The 22,603-nt window shown below is 38.5% G+C and overlaps 1 protein-coding gene across 4 annotated transcripts in view; it reads left to right on the top strand.

Annotated features, from left to right (window-relative positions):
- Positions 1 to 22,603, top strand: part of CRPPA (CDP-L-ribitol pyrophosphorylase A) — a 338,948-nt gene that overhangs the window by 150,302 nt on the left and 166,043 nt on the right. For all 4 annotated transcript variants that reach the window (XR_009696636.1, XM_061165011.1, XM_061165008.1 and 1 more), the window contains exon 6: positions 2,313 to 2,410. Coding sequence is in view for 3 of the 4 variants with exons in the window: in XM_061165011.1 (XP_061020994.1) it covers positions 2,313 to 2,410 (98 nt within the window). In the remaining variant the exon portion in view is untranslated. The remainder of the gene's footprint in view (positions 1 to 2,312; positions 2,411 to 22,603) is intronic.

The following is a 22,603-nucleotide window of genomic DNA, read 5'->3' as shown; positions in this document are numbered from 1 at the left end:
GTAAGTGGGAAGTGGATAGTTATAGGAATACCATTAGCTGGTGACATTATTTTAAATGGTTTGTCATTCTCAGCTTTGTTTGGATGAATCATTAACTACTGCTAGAACAGTGTTTATAGAAAGCCTATAATATGGAGTTACCAGTGTAAGAAGCAGCTGGGTCAAGTGTTAAACCTACTTTGATTTGGGACTCCTGTTTAAAATTAGGCTTTTTAAAAAAGTCCTTGACATACTACCATGAAATATTTTCTTAAATTGGTAGTAATATAGCCTTTTCTTGTATTTTATATCTGCTATAAGGAGGACTGTGCATATTTTGTGAGAGTGTATCCAGGGTTTACCAAGGTGACTGTCTCTATGTCATACAGCTTATGATTTTAAATTATACCATTTCAAGCCTTCTAAATTTGGAGAATAACTATTTTTGGCTATTTTAACTTGTGGTAATAGTTAAACAGGCAGGACTTTAATTGAATTGACTGAACCTAAAGGAATGGCAAGGAAAATGCTGTGTGTCATCAAGGTACCAGATAGCACAGTGAACTGTATGCAGGAGATATCTGATGGCCTAAAGAGAGGATATTTAGGAAGCATCACTACAAACAAAGCTAATAGAGATGATGGGATTCCAGTTGAGCTCTTTCAAATCCTAAAAGATGATGCTGTGAAAGTGCTGCACTCAATATGTCAGCAGATTTGGAAACTCAGCAATGGGTACAGGACTGGAAAAGGTCAGTTTTCATTCCAACCCCAAAGAAAGGAAATGCCAAAGAATGCTCAAACTACCACACAATTGCACTCATCTCACCCGCTAGTAAAGTAATGCTAAAAATTCTCTAAGCCAGGCTTCAGCAATATGTGAACCGTGAACTTCCAGATGTTCAAGCTGATTTTAGAAAAGGCAGAAGAACCAGAGATCAAATTGCCAACATCTTTTGGGTCACTGAAAAAGCAAGAGAGTTCCAGAAAAACATCTACTTCTGCTTCATTGACTATGCCAAAGCCTTTGACTATGTGGATCACAATAAACTGTGGAAAGTTCTTAAAGAGATGGGAATACCAGACCACCTGACCTACCTCTTGAGAAACCTGTATGCACGTCAGGAAGCAACAGTTAGAACTGGACATGGAAAAACAGACCAGTTCCAAATAGGAAAAGGAGTATGTCAAGGCTGTATATTGTCGCCCTGCTTATTTAACTATATGCAGATTACATCATGAGAAACTCTGGGCTGGATGAAGTACAAGCTGGAATCAAGATTGCCATGAGAAATATCAATAATCTCAGATATGCAGATGACACCACCCTTATGGCAGAAAGTGAAGAGCAACTAAAGACCCTCTTGATGAAAGTGAAAGAGGAGAGTGAAAAAGTTGACTTAAAGCTCAACATTCAGGAAACTAAGATGCTGGCATCTTGTCCCATCACTTCATGGCAAGTAGATGGGGAGACAGTGGAAACAGTGTCAGACTTTATTTTCTGGCCTCCAAAATCACTGCAGATGGTGATTGCAGCCATGAAATTAAAAGACGCTCACTCCTTGGAAGGAAAGTTATGACCAACTTAGATAGCATATTAAAAAGCAGAGACATTACTTTGCGAACAACGGTCCATCTGGTCAAGGCTATGGTTTTCTAGTAGTCATGTACAGATGTGAGAATTGGACTATAAAGAAAGCTGAGCACTGAAGAATTGATGCTTTTGATCTGTGGTGTTGGAGGAGACTCTTGATAGTCCCTTGGACTGCAAGGAAATCCAACCAGTCCATCCTAAAGGAGATCAGTCCTGGGTGTTCATTGGAAGGACTGATATTGAAGCTGAAACTCCGATACTTTGGCTACCTCATGCGAAGAGCTCACTCATTTGAAAAGACCCTGATGCTGGGAAAGATTGAGGGCAGGAGGAGAAGGGGACGACTGAGGATGAAAGAACTGAACTGAAAGAGAGGATCTGCTTGAGAGAAGGGGTTCTATCAGATCCTGGGGGATTCCTTGTAAATGCAGAAGGATTGAAGTCTTGAGCAAAATAACTGTCACTTCCAGTTACTCTCTTCAGATATTTCTGAAGATCTCTTATTTCTGTTGCTTACATGATGTCCCAGTTATCCACCCACAAAATGTTAAATGCATAGATACTGGCTTGGTTGGTCAGTGAGTCAAGAATGTCTCTCTGTAGTTCAGGTCACTGCACTTGGCCCAGAGCCTGCAGCTCCCTATTAGTTGTTATGAGTAGCCGGTATAGGCTTCAGTGTACTAGGGCTTTGTTTCATAATCTATTTGAAGCCTAAAATTTCATCTCTTTTGTATTTCAGAAAGAATTTCACAACAAGTTTGTATAGTTATGGACACAAAAGAAGATGAAGAACATGTAGGTCGTTGTCTTGAAGAAATGCTAAAAACTGAATTAAATGTAAGTATTCAAAGATCTAGTTTGATAAATGATATTAGATTGACACATACTTTAATTGTACAAAGATGGCTTCTTTTAGAAGGCATGAAAGTGCTTTCAAGCTAATTTTCTTATTTCACTTTAACAAAATTATTTGTTTTTCCTACACTTTTGACTTGACATACAGTCCATTCCTTTCATCTGCTCTCTTCTGGTCTTCCTCCCTAACCTCATCCTCTCAGTTCTATTTCTCCTTTAAAATTTAGAGTCAGTGTGACTTCTTTAGAAAACCCCCAGCCCTGGTACACTCAGGCCCCTGTGAGCCTGACGCTTGTCCTGAGAGCCACAGTGTCTAGTGCATTCTACATACTTAACTAAAATTCACTGAAAACATGAAGAAAATAGATTGAGAGAAAAAAAAGAGACAGATTTGCAAAAGACAGGATAATTATGGTACAGAGAGATGAATGTTTATTTCTTGCTGCCACCTTTTTCTGAACTGGTCAATGTCCAAGTTAACCTCATATTTAATATTAGAGTTAAGGAAATGCAGAAGTGGTAGTGGGTGTGAGGAGGTGTATAGGAATTATGTACTACTTTTACCCCTAAGGACATCCATTGTTTTTATGATCTTGCATTTTGAAATGTTTTGCTTGCCAAACTGATTGTATTGAGTTTTCAACAATTTTCTTGTTTTCATTAAATTGTGTAACTGCCCAGGTTTATGGTCAATATATGATGACTTTTTAACAACATACATAATTCTAGTTGAAAGTAAAAGGAACAAGTTTATTTTATTAGGATAGTTTTATCATGATAACTGTAAAGAGAACAGGCTCTGATATCAGGCTGCTGGTGCTCAGATGTCTGTTGTCTTGTCTGATTTTCTTACCTTAAATTGAAAATGTTAATTTTCACATTTCAATATTCAAAAATGATATCTTCATTGTAAAGTTGTTGGGGCAGTTGAACTTTAAAATTGTATTTTAATGCACTTAGAAAAGCATCTGCCATATCATAAGTTTTCAATGAATAGGGCCTGAAACAGACCTAAGAATGATGAGATGAAGGTGTGACAGTATTAAGTAGTAAATCCTTGTTTTTGCTGGGTCATTAAGTCCTGTCCGACTCTCTGAGACCTCATGGACTGCAGCATGCCAGGGCTCCCTGTCCCTCACTATATCCCAGAGTTTGCCCAATTTCATGTTCATTGACTATGTGTCCAAGTAGTAAATACTACTAGTTTCCAAATTTCAATCCTGTATTAAATCCATGAACTGCTAAATACATAGATTCCTGAAATGTGTAAACATTGAGTGAATCATCTGGGATAAGTTCTAGAATGTCAGTTTTTAACAAGCTCCCCTCGGTGGTTTTGGTGGCAGTCAGTGCTAAATTCTACCGGTGGCATTTGGAGCAACAATCTAAAGCTGAAAAGAAATGGCAGCTATCTCGGCTTTCTCTTGAGTTTGAAGGTTATATACTACATTCTTCTTTTCCATGTTGCTTCTATCTGTAGACTCTAGGTATTCTACTTTGTTGCTAGAAATTTTAGCACCTTGTTCTTTGTTTTGTGTCTTGAATTCACTGCTAAGAATCGGTTTCTAGGTTCTGTGCCCTAATTTCATTGCTGTGTCCTGGGGGATATTTAAGTGTAGATAACTTCCCATTGTCAGACCTTCTGAGGCAAGAATTTGGACACTGGCAACATTTTGCCTGAAAAATAGTCTTCTACTCTTAGATAATTTTATTCATACTTTACCCACTCAGTGCAAAAGCCAGTAGGATGGGACCCTGAAAGACTGTGACTGGAACTTTGGCTATCAACCCTTGGTTTAGAAAGGTGGGTTCTAAAAATGGGTTCAGCACTCTTGTTGAGCACCCAACTGTTGGATCCTATGTGACTTATCCCTTGATCTTCTCAGTGTTAGATACTACAAAGAGTCCTTTTTGTTAAAAATTGTTGTGGTAGTCTCTTTTTGTTCCTGCTTTTCCTGTATATGTTTGGTAATTATTGACCTAAAAGACTGCCATATCTTTCTTCAGCAAAGATAGGTTTCTTTGGGGTAAACACAGAAGTGAAATTTGTGGTCTGCAACCATGACAAGCCACATGCAAATACCCCCATAGCAAGGGAAGAACAGTTTTATAGAAGGGAAAAGGAAGTTGGGAGGGCTAGAGTGAACAGACAGCCCATGGTTTTCCGTTTGCTGAGTCTTCTCCAGGAAAGATGAGTGTTTGCGCTTGTAGAACAAACTGTAGTAGCAGGTTGTGAGAGCTCCCCCTTCTGGTCTCCCCGCTCTGTTCTAACAGAAGTTTCTGTTTATTCATTGCTTGTCGTTTCCTTGTTTTAATTTTTATTGGTATATAGTTGATTTACAATGTTGTGTTTCTGCTGGACAGCAAAGTGGATGAGTTATACATATATGTGTGTCCATTCTTTTTAAGATTCTTTTCTCATATAAGTCATTACAGATTATTGAGTAGAGTTCCCTATGCTACACAGTAGGTCCTTATTAATTATCTGTTCTATTTATGGTGGGGTTTCCTGTGTAGCTTAGTCAGTAAAGCATCTGCGTGCAATGCGGGAGAGACCTGGGCTCAATTCCTGGGAACTTCCTGGGTCAGGAAGTTCCCCTGGAGAAGGAAATAGCAACCCACTCCAGTATTCTTGCCTGGAGAATCCCATGGACAGAGGAGCCTGGCAGCTACAGTTCATGGGATCGCAAGAGTCAGACATGACTTAGCGCTTTTTTTTTTAAATAGTAGTATGTATAGTCAATTCCAGTGTCCCAATTTATCTGTACCCCACTTTCCCCACTGGTGACCATGTGTGTGTTTGCTACATCTGTAACTCATTTCTGTTTTTTTAAGATCATCTGCAGCACTTTTTCTTTTAGATTCCACATATGAGTGATGTCATATGATGCTTGTCTTTATGTATCTGACTTACTTCACTCAGTGTAACAATCTCTAGGCCCATCCATATCATTGCAAATGGTATTATTTTATTATTTATGGCTGAGTAATATTCTGTTTTCTGTATGTACCACATTTTTTTTATCCATTCTTCCTTCGGTGGACATTTAGGTTTCTCTCATGTCCTGGCTATTCTATATAGTGCTGCAGTGAACATTGGGGTCCATGTGTCTTTTTGAATCATTGTTTAAATAAAGATATGACATGAAATTTAGGTATACACACAATAGTGTATAACTGGCGCCGTGTGATTTTTTTTTTTTTCCTGTCACCCTAGCTTCTCAGGTCCTATCATCCTCATTTCCAGTGTCTGTTATTTTCAGTGCTTTTCATCTGTCTACCTGTTGGGTCTTATGTGGATATGAGTTTCCATCATCCTAGCTGTGCTGAAAAGTAAATACTAAGGCCGTTTCTTAACTTCTGGCTGCAGTGTTTTATCTCTCTTTACTTTTGCTCAATTACTCTCAATGCACATATTAAACTTTCATAGGAAATTCAAAGCTCCTGTCTGCTGTCTGCTCTCCTTCGGCTACCTTTTGTTTCATCATTTCTTTACTTGGATACCATGATCCTTCGCTTTAGTGGATCATGGCTCATTTATCAGTATCTCTGATTCTCTTGTCCTTCTATTAAGACCTGTTTTGTAAAACCTTGTTCATGTTGTCAATTTAACTTTTCACTTCTCTGAGCATATATTTCATCTTAATATTGCTGGAGAAAATTACGCAGCAGTGCAGATTATTGTCGTTTAAAAATAATGGTTTTCATTCTGCAGTGAGCACTGAATATTGTAAAGTAAGTATAGCATGGTTCCATCTTCAGCTCCCTGTTCTCCTCAGTGGATATTTTAAACTTTTTCCTCTCTCCTTAAATGTCTAACTCAGGTTTCTTAATGTCAGCACTATCGGCATTTTGGACTATATATTGTGAGGAACTTTCCTATACCTTGTACAGTTTAGCAGCATACTTGTCTTCTACCCACGAGATGACAGCATTATACCCCCTGATTGTAGCAAACAAAATGTTCCCCAGACATGACTAAAGGTTGCCTGGAGAGGGGTAAAGTCACCCTCCAGTTGAGAATCACTGGTCTAACTCAACCATTAGTACCTCCGCTCTTGGATATGATCTTGCCTCTAGCTTCAGAGTGTAATTACATACTCAAATATGAGAACATTCTTACCTTCTAAGCACCAGATCTTTCAAGAACCTTGCTTCTGTAGCCATCTTCTCATTAAAACCATTTCCTCTCCTGAACTTTGATTTTGCTCTTCTCTTTTCCTTTCCCCATTGATACATGTTTCTTCCATTAAAACAAAAACAAAGAAATAGTTATAAATGCAAGGTTACCCTGTAGTAATCTTGCATGATTTTAGGATCATTTATCTTCTCATTCCTCAATCATCACATCCTGGCTTCTACACCAGCCTTCCATGGGAACTGATCTCAGTGAGGTCCTCAGTGATTCTATGGTTCTATGGGAAATCCATAAGACCTTTATTGGCTCTTACATTATCTATTGTACCCCTTGAGTCTCTTGTATGATACTCTTCCTTGTCCTAGAAGGAATCTTTATCCAGTGGATTCTGTAACATCTTGTCTTTCTTATTAACCTTTTACATTTTTGGTTTCTTCTTCCAAGTTTCTTTTGCAGGATTCAAGATTCTATTGATGATCTTTAGATTTTTGTACATAGATAAGTATCTTTCTTTAGGAAAAAAGTTGATGGCTTCATGTATCTTTTATTTGCTAGGGACGCAAAATATTCTCTAGCTCTGAGTTTAATCACTTTCCTGAATGTCAGATCTGTATATTCAGTCAGAAGTCCTTTAAATATCGATGATATTTCACACTCACAGATTCTTTTTCCAGCCAGTCCTTCTCTATCTGCTGAGGGTATCAGTTTCTGAAACTGTGTATCGTTTACTTAGTTACCTAAACCTTGTGTAAGTGTGACTCATTCTCTGTCTCACTCGGAAGCTAATCAAGTTCCAAAGCGTCTGAATTCTGCCTCTCATCATCCTCCTCTGTCCCTGAGCTGTCGATTACCACTGCTACTGTGGTGTGCACCATGACTCTGTCAGATGATTGTTGACAATCTGTTAACTCCCCACCAGCCTTCAGTGTTATTCTTCTCAGATTTATTCTTTATGGGGCTGTTTGAATGATGATTATAAACTGGTTATCTTATGAGATCACCCCCAGTCAAATCTGTTCCTTGGTTTTCCATTGCTTCTAAAGTAGTATGAAAATTCCTTGGTAAGTCTCATAAGATCTCTCACATCTTACTAGTGCTACTAATAAAAATAACAAAAACAGCAATAATAACAGCCAGCAATTTTCAGCACTTATTTTGTGTTAGGTGCCATAGCAATGCAAATGTGTACTGTTATCCTTATTTTCCAGAAGAAAGAACTGGGACATAGAGGGGATGTTTAAATGGTCTCGTTAACATTGCTATGAAGGGGCAGCACAGGTACACGGAGGTGAACTTGGACTCAGGTAACACCAAGGCTATCTTAACTGGTACCCTGGCCGAAGAGTCCTGCATTCTATAACCGTGCCCTCTTCAGGCCCGCTTTCCTTTCTGTAGTTTCTCAAATGCGATAGTACTTTCTGCCTCCTGGCCTTCACCCATGATGTCATTTTCCCCAGGAAGCTTTTCCTGCTCATTTTTCTCTGAATTCTGGTTTATGGATCCTTCTCTTTTATTCTTTGGAGGCTCTACAGCCCCATGTGAGGTCTTCCCAAATCATGATGCAGTCTTGATAAAAGGTGGACATCTATAGAATGTTGAATAGATCAATAAATGAATAGATAAAAATGATCATAACTTCTTATTACTAAGCTGAACATTGTCTTACATATTGTATCATGTTTGCTGCATAACAAGTTACCCCAAAGTGTAGTGACCTTAATTAACATTTACTCTCTCACAGTTTCTCTGGGTCAGAAATCTAGGCACAGTTTAGCCAGGTTCCTTTGACTCAAGGTCTTTCATCTGATTTCAGTCAAGCTGTCTGACCTCTGTAGACTGTCCTCTGCAGTTGAATCTGAAGACTTGATGTGGAAGCGGATCCTGCCCTCACACCTGCCTGGTTATTAGTGGGTCTCAGTCACTTGCATTTAGGTTTCTCCACTGGGCTGCCTCACCACACGGCACTCAGGATTGAAGGCACAGTGCTTTTGTAATCTAGTCTTAGAAGTGACACTCCATTGCGTCCTTCGTATTCTGTTGGTTTGAAGCAAGTCCGTATGTCCAGCCCACATTCGAGAGGAGGGAATCATACAAGATTGTGCATATTGGGAAGTGTGGATATCATTGTAGGTTTTGTATTAGAGACTGATTATCACAAACTTATTATCTCAAAATAAATCTCTTACTAATTTGCAAAAAAGAAAATGCCCACTAGTATTGCCATCCTCCTTATCTGTGGTCTGTGAGGCAGACTATATATAGGCCTGTGTTTCCTCTGAACATGGAAATTTGCTTTATTGTATCCAAAATTTCCTCATTGAGACCATTAGCCATCTCAACTATAATTCCCTAGTCAAATAAGTGTAGGTACAATCTATTTATATATGGAATCTAGTCCTTAGTACTTAAGTCTACCAGAAATTCTGTATAAAAATTGCAGAATTGATCAGGAAATGCGAATAGTTTTGGAATCAATGCCAGACAAGGAGGGCCAACTAGCCCAAACTAACAGCCTGAGAACATCCTCTCACCAAGGAATGAGTATAATCTCCTGAATTAAATGTCTGTCCAGTGTAAGCCAGCCTAACAAATTTTCAGATTCCAACCAAGAAAAAAACTAAAGACTAATTTGTTCATATTTTTATGATGATCAGTCCATAGTATAGCCCTATAACCTGTTGTGTAATCTGATGAAACATACTGAGTATAGACTGAATTTTAGAAGAAATGAGCCTAATGAAGGTATAGCTTGTAAAGTGGAAGTTCATTTGTCCTGTTAACTGACTCAGGCAGTCTTGGTTGACCTTGAGAGGAGACGTCATTCCTTTCTGCTCAATCTGCCCTGGCTCCTAAATTTGCCTAAAAACTATTAACCACACAAGGACTGTATCAGAATGTTTTCTGTTATAAACAGTCACACCAGTAACAAATATTGAGTGCCCTCCATGTTCCAGAGAAAATAATATGTACCTTAATCCTTTAAAATAAACCTATGACCTTCCTTCTCATTTTACAAGTAAAAATAGGGAGATCTATGGCTTAATACTTTGTCCTAAGATTATGTAACTCATTGACTGTAGGTGCTGCTTGATTCATTGTGATTTCTACTGCTGAATATTTTTCTAGGAAAAGATGAAAGAAAAGAATTTTAAAGAATTTTAAAGTTTGACCTAAGATCAGAAAGAAGTCTCCTTGGGAAAGTAATTAGCAGTTTTCTGTCATTTTTCTCTCCCTTTATAAGGGCACATTTACCTTATAGCATTTTCAGCCCATAACTTACAGATGCAAAATGACACATATTCTAATATTTTTACCTCTAGAGCTTTTGTCTGAGTTTGAAAAGAGCATATAAAAAGGGTGAAGTCACACTACTGAAACCCAGGCGTCTGTTGGGCAGATCCGTGTAGGTGTGGAGCTGCTCAGTACACAATGGGAAGGTTGTTTTATTGGCATGAAAAGAAAGAAAATTTCCTCATGAAACTAAAGGAAGAGATTGAGTATGCTTATTATAATTATCCATGCTAGACTGTGAGACATACTTCAGTGTATTGAATATCTCAACTCAAATGTAATGATACATGCCAAACACGTGGAAGAGGTAGCTAAAAGGTGAAATAGAGAATTAGCTGAATAGAGAACCCTTCTTCCACCCTCCATTCATGTGCACATTTCACTCTAAGCTAAATTTCAAGCCTTCATTATCAGGCGTGATTTCTTTAAGGAGACCGAAGTATTCCACAGAACCAGGCTACTTCGGAGACAGAGATCTCCAGAAGGTACATCAGGGCAGTAGACAGTAATGGAAGAGACTTTTCTTCCCAACTCTTGTTGAAAAATAATTCATGCTGTATACTGTGCTGAGAATAGTAAGGAATTTATAAGTAGGAAAGTTAGTCTTTCGTTAGTTCCTTAGTTGATGAATGTCTTTACCAAATATTAAATGCCTATCGAGATTTAATCACTGGGGCTGGGGCTGGGGTGGGAAGATGGCTCAATAAAGTGGGGATATATGTGTACTCATAGCTGCCTGATGCTGTTGTGCAGCAGAAACTAATACAGCATTGTAAAGCAATTATCCTCCAATTAAAAATAAAAAAAATGAAAAAAAAAGATTAAGCACTGGATTTAGGCAGTTGAACTAAGCAAGTATAGTTCTCTGTTCTCAGGGGGCATACTGTACAGTTGGGGATAAAACAGTAAACAAATACACAAACAATGTTTAGTTACAAACTGTGATAACTATGCTAAGAAAAAACTAAACTGTCCTTATGTAAAGGAGCCCTGGACAGTGATTTAAATTGCGAGTAGAGAGCAGTAAATAAGAATCTCTTGGCAGATGTGGCATTCATTTAAGGCTAGACTGATAATGGGGCTTCCCTGGTGGCTCAGATGGTAAATTTAGAATCTGCCTTTAAGAGAGACCTGGGAGACCTGCATTGGGACGATCCCCTGGAGACGGGCATGGCAACCCACTCCGGTATTCTTGCCTGGAGAATCCCGTGGACAGAGTAGCCTGGCGGGCTACAGTCCATGGAGTCGCAAAGAGTCAGACATGACTGAGCGACTAACACACAGACTGTGATAAGCAGGAGTTAGCTATTAAAGAGAAATACAGAAGGGACAATGTGTGAGAACCCTCAAAGAGTTCCGTTCAGGGGCTCTGAAATAAGACTTGTATGACTGGAGTGGAGGTGGGCTGGTGGGCGGTGAGGGCAAGAGACTAGGATGGTCTTGTAGGTTTTGTTAGATTACTGTGACTGCTACCAACTCCACTGCTACTGTGACCACTACCCTTGCTTATATTTTGTGCTAAAAGCGAAATGAAGTGGTGGAAGACTTCAGCTGAAAATGCCATGATCCACTTTAACTAGATTGTTGGCTGTTGCTCCTTTAAAGTAAAATTCTATAGAAAAAGGAAGCATTTAATGTTTTTATACATCACAGTACCCCTAAAATCACAAGTGTCTTCAACTCAGCTTTTGTTGCTATAATGAAAAGCAACTCCCAAAGAATGCTGATCTATAATCTGAACAAACAAGGACCATAGGGGCTTTTTGAGTTTTGCTTATCCACCCCTACCTGTTTCCTGGAGCATATAATTTAATTATTGTTTAATGTAACCATAAATGACAAACAGGATATAACTGAAAATCATTTGTTTTCCTGGGTGAAAGGCATGCTTTGGTTTTATTGAGGCTGGGGTACTTAGTTTATTTTTCCTAATGCCTTCAAGGTTTTGCCCAGTGTATGGATCTGTGCCTTTTTTTTTTATAGATCTAACTGAATTCATGTATTGCATAGTAGCCAAACAAATATCCAAAATAGCAAATGAAGTAAGAAGAAAAGCAGAAATTAAAGAAATAGAACAAACTCAGTTATCTTAGCGTTTTAAGACCTGTTCAAAACTAGGGCTGAAAGTGAAAAGTGTTAAGTCACTCAGTCATGTTCGACTCTGTGACCTGTGGATTGTAGCCCGCCAGGCTCCCCTGTCCATGGGATTCTCCAGGCAAGAATACTGGAGTGGTCGTCATGCACATCTCCAGGGGATCTTCCTAACCCAGGGATCAAATTCAGGTCTCCCAGGTCTCTCTTGAAGGCAGATTCTTTACCGTCTGAGCCATCAGGGAAGCCTCACAGGTTATTTCTTGCTTATTTTAACACATAACATAGTTGTAAATAACGTTTAAAATAGCGATTTTTCGTTTTGTTGAAGCTGAATGCTGTACAGTGTAATAGTGGAATAACATTGTGAACACCATTTCTTGGACCTCTGACTCTGAACAATGCCAACACCGTTAATTCAGTTAGAGTATGTGGTTTTGGTGTATGTTCAAGACTATAGAAATTAGCTGAAGGCCATCCAACAAAATCCATTTAGTTTGTTTGGGACGTTAGCCAGATTTTCTGATCAGTTTTCCAGAGGTAGAAAGGTCCAAAGTTACAGGACCACCTAGTTGCTTGGGATGGTATTAATTATGTTCATGCTCTATTTAATAAAATTAGCAGTTTATAATTATATGGATTGTCAAAGTTTTAGAATATGGTTATTAATGAGAGAGTTAGGATAATCATCCCTAAATGCCACTTTCTCTACTTTTTCTTTGTGTACTTAACATGTCTTCACCTTTTGTCTCTGTGTATATTTTTGAAACATAGGGACATATTGGAACATTACTTTTCCTAAAGAAACCAGATGGTTAATTTGTAAAAATGGTAATCCTTGTCTGCTTAGTAATGAAGTCATTGCACACAAGTTCTAGTTATGTTATGCTAAGTTGAAAACAAACAAGTTAAGAGAATAGCCATTAGTCTAACTTTGGGCATATATTTGTAAAAATCAAGTCTCCTCTTATAATTCAGGAAATTGATTTTACACACATAGTAAATATGTTTGGAGAGAAAATTTTTATAAAAAGCTGAAGAAGATTGCTCTTTGGCATGTAGATTATAGTTTCCAAGCCTCAACTGTTGATTTTCATGAATATGTATACACTAATTTTGGCTCAGATGGTAAAGCATCTGCCTACAATGTGGGAGACCCAGGTTCGATCCCTGGGTTGGGAAGATCCTCTGGAGAAGGAAATGGCAACCCACTCCAGTACTCTTGGCTGGAAAATCCCATGGACGGAGGAGCATTGTAAGCGACAGTCCATGGGGTTGCAAAGAGTCAGACACGACTGAGCGACTTCACTAACTTTTTTATGCTACTTAAACTGAGATAGAATTTTAAAGCTTAGTCACTGATTTCATTTCATTTTATTGATTTCTTTTTGGTTCTGAATAGAGGATAAGTAATATTTTTGAATAATCATTTTATACTTATTAATGTTTCCCAGAATAAGTGAGTTTGGCGAAGTATTTCCACTCTCTGCATGAAGCGTGACTATATTAGTAACACCATGAAGCAGGTTATTCTGTTGTTCTGGTGGCCTTAAGGATATAGCAGCTCTGAGGTTTTTGTTGTGTTAGGGAGACTGAACCAAGTATACTCCTTTGAGCTTGTGGTCAGAACAAATTATCCATGGTATTTTGGTACCTGAGAACTTGTTTTCAAAGCCTTATACATAGTTGTCTGCTTAGGTTAAAAATCTCTCTCTCTTCTCATTTGCTCAGTGCCTGTTCACTGCAAGTGAGTCAAAGTCTATACATTTTAACCTGTTATTTCAGACTTTTCACAGTTGGTGCTGAATCTTTCGGGCTTCGCTGATAACTCACTGGTAGAGAATCCACCTCCCAATGCAGGAGACATGGGTTCAATCCCTGGGTCGGGAATATCCCCTGGAGGAAGAAATGGCAACCCATTCCAGTATCCTTGCCTGGAAAATCCCATGGACAGAGGAGCCTTTGAACCATGGGGTTGCAGAGTTGGACATGACTGAACATGCATACACGTGTATAAGTCAGTCCCAGACTCCTCCCCCTCTTCCTCTTGGTAGCCGTAAGACTGTGTTCTGCGTCTGTGACTCTACTTCCATTTTGTAGATGATTTTATTTGTATACTTTTTTTTTTTAGAATCCACATATAAGTGGTATCACATAGATCTTATCTAATCATTTTGAACACACTTGTTATATTTGTGGTGTGTTATTTTAAACACTTGTCTGATAAAATGCATTTTTTAAAGCACAATTTTAATATTCTCTTGTTTCCAAGTAACTCTACTTAAGTCTTCAAGTTGTTAGAATATTATTTCTTTTAATGTCAGCTACTGATTGATGATCAAAAGCCAGAACTCTCCATCTAACCCAGGATATTGCAGTTGCTGTGTTATTAAAATTTTGGTACAGATAAGTCTTTGTTCTGGGGGCTGGCCTCTGTGTGCATTGTAGAATATGTAATAGCATCCCTGTATTAGGCTTCCCTGGTGGCTCAGTGATTAAAAAAAAAATCCACCTGCCAATGCAGGATATGCAGGTTCGATCCCTGGGTCAGGAAGATCCCCTGGAGAAGGGGATGGCTACCCACTCCAGTATTCTTGCCTGGGAAATCCCCTGGGCAGAGGAGACTGGTGGACTAGAGTCCACAGGGCCTCAGAGAGTCAGACACGACTGAGCACAAGTGTCCTCTGCTAACTGGTACAGGTATTACTTTCCCATCCCGATTCTGACAGCTGACAGTGTCTCCTGATACTGCTGAGCTGCCTCTGAGGACAGTTCCCCACATTTAAGAGCTGCTAATGTAAACTGTTTTGTTACATGCACACTCAGATTTTATAATTACTTGGGATAAAGCCATACATGTGGTGGCTCAGATGGTAACGCATCTTGCTTACGATGCGGGAGACCTGGGTTCGATCCCTGGGTCGGGAAGAAACTCTGGAGAAGGAAATGGCAACCCACTCCAGTGCTCTTGCCTGGAAAATCAATGGATGGAGAAGCCTAGTAGGGTACAGTCCATGTGGTCGCAAAGAGTCGGACACGATTGAGCGACTGACTTCACTTTCACTTTTTATGTATAATTTCTAATGAATGCATAGCTAATATAATAAATTGTAACCTTTAGACTATTTAAATCATTTACAAAACTGGAAACAGTGTTTTGTGTGGATTCTAATAATTTCAAATTAATGACAGTTCGACTAGAACATAATTGTACATACTTAATTAGTGGATGGTTATGGGGAAACTAGGTTCTAATGTTACTCTGTATATATCTGAGCAGTGTCTGTGTTACTTAGAGTCAAAATTTTAAAAGTACAATTTTGATTATGCTGTAAATTTGGTATAGATTTGAGGGAAAATACAGTTGAAATAATGAATTCTTTCATTTTTGTCACTTAGTTTGCCATACTGATAGATTTAATAAAAGACATAGGTAACTTATGATGCTTAAGAAAGGCAATACCTTCAGTAGAGTCAAGGTTGGTTAGATGAAGGCACATTCCTTGGTGAATTTATCTACTGAGAATGAGACAGGACTTTCAGATTATATAACCACTCATTTCTTCAGTGTGATCCATGAAACAGTTTTAGCAACATTGCCTGATAGCTTGTTAGGAATGCAGATTCTTAGCTCCATTCCACATCTGCTGCTGCTGCTGCTGCTAAGTCGCTTCGGTCGTGTCCGACTCTGTGCGACCCCATAGACGGCAGCCCACCAGGCTCCCCCGTCCCTGGGATTCTCCAGGCAAGAACACTGGAGTGGGTTGCCATTTCCTTCTCCAATGCATGAAAGGAATCAAAATCTGTATTTTTAATGAGATTCCCAGGGTTTCTTATGTAGATCAAACTTGGAGAAGCACAGGTCTTAACTTTATTTCGGTTAATTTTATTTTCCCAGCATGATCTCCTTGAGGATAGAAACTGTCTGGCCCGTTGCTATGGTTTCAACGTGCAGTCTAGCATCTGGCTCAGAGTCCTTAATAAATACTTATTGGTTGAATGAATGAAACTCTAACCTATGCTAATCCAATAGATAAGAGGGTACCCTACTTTTTTGTGACTTGAACAAAATTTTAAATTAGGACAGATTAGAGTTGTTATGTCAGCTTGCCAATTCTCAGCTTGCAAATGTTTCATACATTACTAAGAAACATTAAGTAAAGTGAAAGTCTGTCAGTCGTGTCAGACTCTTTGTGACCCCATGGGCTATGGAACCCATGCAACCCCATGGAATTCTCCAGGCCAGAATACTGAAGTGGGTAGCTTTTCCCTTCTCCAGGGGATCTTCCCAACCCAGGGATCAAACCCAGGTCTCCCATGTTGCAGGCAGATTCTTTACCAGCTGAGCCACAAGGGAAGCCTAAGAAATGTAGTGTGGTCATATTTTCGTGCATACTTTTTTAAACATATCATCCTTTATCATATACAAACTGAATAATATTTATAAAATAAGCCTGCCAAATATGATTTATGTGAACTAGTGCCTACATACAACAAATTTTCCTATTAGTTATATATAGTATAACGTTCTGTACTAAAACTCAGTGGAAAGATAAGCTTGAGCAGATTTGGTAGCTTTGCCATTCACCTGGATCCTTTCTAGCTTTGGATGTATAATCTGAATGATGAAATGGGAGTCTTGAATTCTTTGTGATAGTCCTCAGGTTTGTTAGGATTAGGATCTGTATCTTCAATTCCACAGTTCTTGTGGTTTTGCATCAGAAAATAACTGACCTCCCAGGGGAGTTTTAGCAGTGAGACAGGGTCATGTAAAGGAGCACGTTCATTAAGGTGGTGCTGTGACCTAAATCACATCCCTTATGACTGTACAGTGGAAGTGGGAAATAGAGTTACGGGATTGGATCTGATAGACAGAGTGCCTGAAGAACTTTGGACAGAAGTTCGTGACATTGTACAGGAGGCAGGGATCAAGACCATCCCCAAGAAAAAGAAATGTAAAAAGGCAAAATGGTTGTCTGAGGAGGCCTTACAAATAGCTGTGAAAAGAAGAGAAGCAAAGGGCAAAGGAGAAAAGGAAAGATATTCCCATTTGAATGCAGAGTTCCAAAGAATAGCCAGGAGAGATAAGAAAGCCTTCCTCAGGGATCAGTGCAAACAAATAGAGGAAAACAATAGAATGGGAAAGACTAGAGACCTCTTCAAGAAAATTAGAGATACCAAGGGAACATTCCATGCAAAGATGGGCACAATAAAGGACAGAAATGGTATGGACCTAACAGAAGCAGAAGGTATTAAGAAGAGGTGGCAAGAATACACAGAAGAACTATAGAAAAAAAATCTTCATGACCCAGACAATCATGATGGTGTGATCACTCACCTAGAGCCAGATATCCTGGAATGTGAAGTCAAGTGGGCCTTAGGAAGCATCACTGTGAACAAAGATAGTAGAGGTGATGGGATTCCAGTTGAGCTATTTAAAATCCTAAAAGATGATGCTGTGAAAGTGCTGCACTCAATATGCCAGCAAATTGGGAAAACTCAGCAATGGCCACAGGACTGGAAAAGGTGAGTTTTCACTCCAATCCCAAAGAAAGGCAATGCCAAAGAATGTTCAAACTACCACACAACTGCACTGATCTCACATGCTAGCAAAGTAATTCTCAAAATTGCCCAAGCCAGGCATCAATGGTACATGAACCATGAACTTCCAAATGTTCAAGCTGGATTTAGAAAAGGCAGAGGAACCAGAGATCAAATTGCCAACATCTTTTGGATCACTGAAAAAGCAAGAGAGTTCCAGAAAAACATCTACTTCTGTTTTATTGACTATGCCAAAGCCTTTGACTGTGTGGATCACAACAAACTAGAAAATTTTTAAAGAAATGGGAATACCAGACCACCTTACCTGCCTCCTGAGAAATCTGTATGCAGGTCAGGAAGCAACAGTTAAAACTGGACATGGAACAACAGACTGGTTCCAAATAGGGAAAGGAGTGCATCAAGATTGTGTATTGTCACCCCGCTTATTTTACTTATATGCAGAGTACATCATGAGAAACGCTGGGCTGAATGAAGCACAAGCTGGAATCAAGATTGCCGGGAGAAATCAATAACCTCGATATGCAGATGACACCACCTGTATGGCAGAAAGTGAAGAGGAACTAAAGAGCCTCTTGATGAAAGTGAAAGAGGAGGGTGCAAATTTTGGCTTAAAACTCAACATTCAGAAAACTAAGATACTAGCATCTGGTCCCATCACCTCATGGCAAATAGATGGGGAGACAGTGAAAACAGTGGCAGACTTTATTTTTTTGGGCTCCAAAATCACTGCAGATGGTGACTGCAGCCATGAAATTAAAAGACACTTGCTCCTTGGAAGAAAAGCTTTGACCAACTTAGACAGCATATTAAAAAGCAGAGACATTACTTTGCCAACAAAGGTTCATCTAGTCAAAGCTATGGGTTTTCCAGTAGTCATGTACAGATGTGAGAATTGGACTATAAAGAAAGCTGAGTGCTGAAGAATTGATGGTTTTGAACTGTGGTGTTGGAGGAGACTCTTGAGAGTCCCTTGGACTGCAAGGAGGTCCAGCCAGTCCATCCTAAATGAAATCAGTCCTGAATATTCAGTGGAAGGACTGATGCTGAAGCTGAAACTCCAGTGCCACCTGATAAGAACTGACTCATTTGAAAGGACCCTGATGCTGGGAAAGATTGAAGGTGGGAGGGGAAGGGGACGACAGAGGATGAGATGGTTGGATGGCATCCCTTACTCAGTGGACATGAGTTTGAGTAAACTCCCAGAGTTGATGATGGACAGGGAGGCCTGGTGTGCTGCAGTCCATGGGGTCGCAAAGAGTTGGACACGACTGAGCGACTGAACTGAACCATGCATTCAATCCCCAAAACATATTCATCTTGTATAATTGAAAGTTTGTACCCTTGGACCAACATCTCCCCCATTTCCCCTACCCACTGGCCAGCACAGGATTGTAAATTATTAATGTATTGTCTCCATTGTGAAAAGTGCGTATGTCTCTGATTCTCTTGTGTGTGTGTGTTTGTTAGTTGCTTAGTCGTTCCGGCTCTTTGCAACCCCATAGACTGTAGCCCACCAGGCCCCTCTGTCCATGGGATTTTCCAGGCAAGAACACTGGAGTGGGTTGCCATTTCCTTCTCCAAAATGAACTATAGAAAGAAAGTGAAGTCACTTAGTTGTGTCCAACTCTTTGCAACCCTGTGGACTATAGCCTACCAGGCTTCCCCATCCGTGGAGTTTTCCAGGCAAGAGTACTGGAGTGGGTTGCCATTTCCTTCTCCACTGATTCCCTTGTATATACCCACATTAGTGTCCTTATTTGAATGGGAGGGAGGTGAGAAATTGATGGATTCAGATTAAGAAATGATCCAGCTAATATAGTCTATAAAAAGAGGGCTGGCTTTCAGAAATACATTTTTGAACCTCTGACTCATGGGACCTGAAACCAAAGCCTTTCATCCTTAGTTAAGCCTTAACTATTCTTGAAATGGAAAACGTTTTTTGGCAACCCAGCTTCCTTCCTAAGATCCCTACTTTAAATAGTATTTTGAATATGCAGATGTTTCCATTTTGTTAGTAGTAAATATTTTTGAAATTCTTATTTTTTTATGATGTAAGGGAAATATTTCATGGTGGTTTTTGGTGAGTGGAGTGGGGGTATGCTTTTAAAATTTTACTGAACACATTGGAAGGTTGTTTTAAATTTTGTTTAAATGTTCTTTGAACCAAAATATTTACAGAACAAGGAGTTCTAGCCAGCAGATTGTTCCATTTGTTGTGTTTGAATGTGGAAACATTAGGAATGACAGTTTAAGATGATGCCATAGAACATTTTCATAAACAACCTAATAGCATTGTCTAAGGCTGTCTTTGTTTATTAAAGGTGTCAGAGTCTCCTCTGCTATATTTAGGTAAAATCTAAGTTTCTTTACTCAAGCATGGAAAATATTGTTTGTTTTCTGTTCAGGAGGAAAGCAGTATGACCAAATAGAAGAATTAAACCTTCACTGGAAACAATTATTTTAAGAGTCTTAGTTTCAAGATGGAAAAAAGTGTAGTTTGGTTTTAATTTTTTTTTTTTTTTTAGGTGGGTTAAAAAAATGAAGGTCTGGAAATGTGGGCAAATCCCTCAATTCTCCATGGTACTTCAGTTGAGGCAGGGAATACTATTAGTGCCTATCATTCTATCATTTTAAAACTCATCAGTTTGTAAAAATAATAATTAATAAGCTCTACAATGCATACTGAAAATCACAAAACACACAAATCTGATCTTAAAAACCTGGAAGAAACCTCAAGACTCTCCTACCTCTCAAAATATTTTCACTCTTTTTGGTTCTGCAGAAAAACTCAGTAAAAATCTGAATTCAAGAAGGTTAAAAATTCGAAAGACAGTATTGCAAGAATTTAATGGATTGAGAACTGTGGAGACAATTAGAACATCAATGTAATAGAAATAATTAGTGCATTAGACAGAATATAGCAAAGGTCAGTTCTTATCACAGGGAAACTTGAGATAATAGTATATTCAAAGTAGAAATTAAATGATAAATAATAGAGAGTAGATGTGAATAATGATAAAAGCATCCAATATATGGATCATATTTATGTAATATGTCAAGTAGACAAATGATATTATTTGGACAGTTAGAAAAAAATTTCCTTGAAATGCCTAACTGGTTCTGTTAAATGTAAAGGGTATATTTTCGGAAAAAATTGAGGAACAGCAATTGACAATTTAAATATGGTCTGATTCTAATTAACATTTTGAACTTCTTCATAAAGAATTCTTCAGGTAGGTACCTAGGGGCAAAAAAACAAAAACAAAATTTATAGAAAGGAGGACACTGCCAGACCTCTTACACCTTCACAGTACTTACCATTCAAATACATACAATGAATCATTGTCTGTAAACTTTGGAGGGAATGACAGCGGAATCCAAGAATATTACCACCAGCCAAGTTGTCATTTAATTAGATAACAGGAAAAAAATTTCATATGTAACTTCTGTGTCTATTTTCTATTAGAACTGTTGAAGTTGAAATCTAACCCCCAAAAATGGTGAATAGAGAGTGAGTAAATGACATACGGACTTTAAAAGGCATCAGGACAGTGCTCTGTGGTTGAATACATTTGTGCAGAAACTACAAATCTCTGAGGTAAAGTGTGAACTGAACTTTTTTTCCCAGATAAGCTATTCTTCCAGAATAGAAGGAAACACTCAATGAATGTAAAAATTTCGAGGCTTGTATTAAAAAACAAACAAAAAACTACTTGCAACTGAAGTTCATCAAATAGAGAAGTGAATTAATGTGAATTTATAAATGGAGATATTTTATTTAAAGCAGTTGTCTTGAGCATAGATATATTATGTCAACTTGTGTGAATTATGGCTATAGAATAGGCTATGGATCTAATAAGCCTTGTCAGGATAAAAGTATGATTGACCAGAACTAGGCTGTGGGCAGAATTACAGTATGCTATTTCTTTCTCTATCCTAGAAGAAAATCAGTTAACACTGACTTACACGTGAGGTGTGTTGCCATTGAAAGTCCAGTGTCCTCACCTGGTTCATGACATCTTAATGCTTAGGAAGAGTTCCCTGGAGGTGAAGAATAATTTGAAGTTTAGCAGCAATTTCAGGTTTATTATGTTTAAGGGTTTTTTTTTTTGCTAACACTAAAGAATTTTTAAATGACATGCATATGATTGTGTGTTTTTTTTTTTTTCCTGTTCTTTTGTCCTTTTGTCCTAGCAGCTTACTGCATGAATTATTAATAGATGACTATTGAAATGATACTTATCCAATGCTCAGGGTAACTATTTCTAGGTAGTGTTATTTTTGGATTTTTTTTGTTTTTTTTACCTTTTTAATAAACTTCCATGTAGTTGATTTTAAGAACATAACCTTTTTTTCTTTTTTTGGAAAAATACTGCTAAATTTAAAAAACTTATTTGTTGAGTATGTGCTAGTGGTTACAAACGTGTTTCTGTCTTCAGGGACTCCATTCCCTGTTCTCAAGGATTTTACCAGTTTTAATACTTGAAAAACTAAATTGAAATATCCCTCATGTTCTTGTCCTAGATCTTATTTTATGTATCTCCAAAAGAAAAAATTTTTTTAAGTAAGTTATTTTTTTTTGAGTTCAGAATTCACTCATATTTGCTGAAGTTAAGATACATGGTTGCCTTATTTCATTATCTGTCAAGTCAGAAACTAGGCAGGATCTGAGGATTAAACTCATTTTGTATGCAAACACACATGTCGATGTTGTAAATATTGGCAAAAGACGTGAAACTCCAGAGTCAGTGAAGAGAATTTGTTAGGGCCATAGCAGTAAGGAGAATAACAGAACAGCATTGATTTTCTGAATTGCAATTCCTCCAGGGAAATGTCAGTAGAGATGGATGTTGTTAGGCGGTGGAGCGCGTTAAAAAGGAATCTTCTTATTGAGAAGCACTGCTGTTATACTGGGACTGCTGGCAAACCAGCCCGTCCTCCTCTTACAAGAGAGACGTCTGTGTTACTCTAGAATGCCAAGCAGATCTTCTCTATAGAGAGAGATGTCTCTACTTTCTAGAACGCAAGCAAATTTGCTCTAAGGTTTTGCCTGTTTTTGAAAGTCTGCCTGCTATATGAACACCCTTGAAAAG

Source organism: Dama dama, chromosome 18 (assembly GCF_033118175.1).
Source record: "Dama dama isolate Ldn47 chromosome 18, ASM3311817v1, whole genome shotgun sequence".
Taxonomy (NCBI): Eukaryota; Metazoa; Chordata; class Mammalia; order Artiodactyla; family Cervidae; genus Dama; species Dama dama.
Note: the sequence above shows the minus strand (reverse complement) of the source record. Positions and strands in the feature narration are given on the sequence as shown.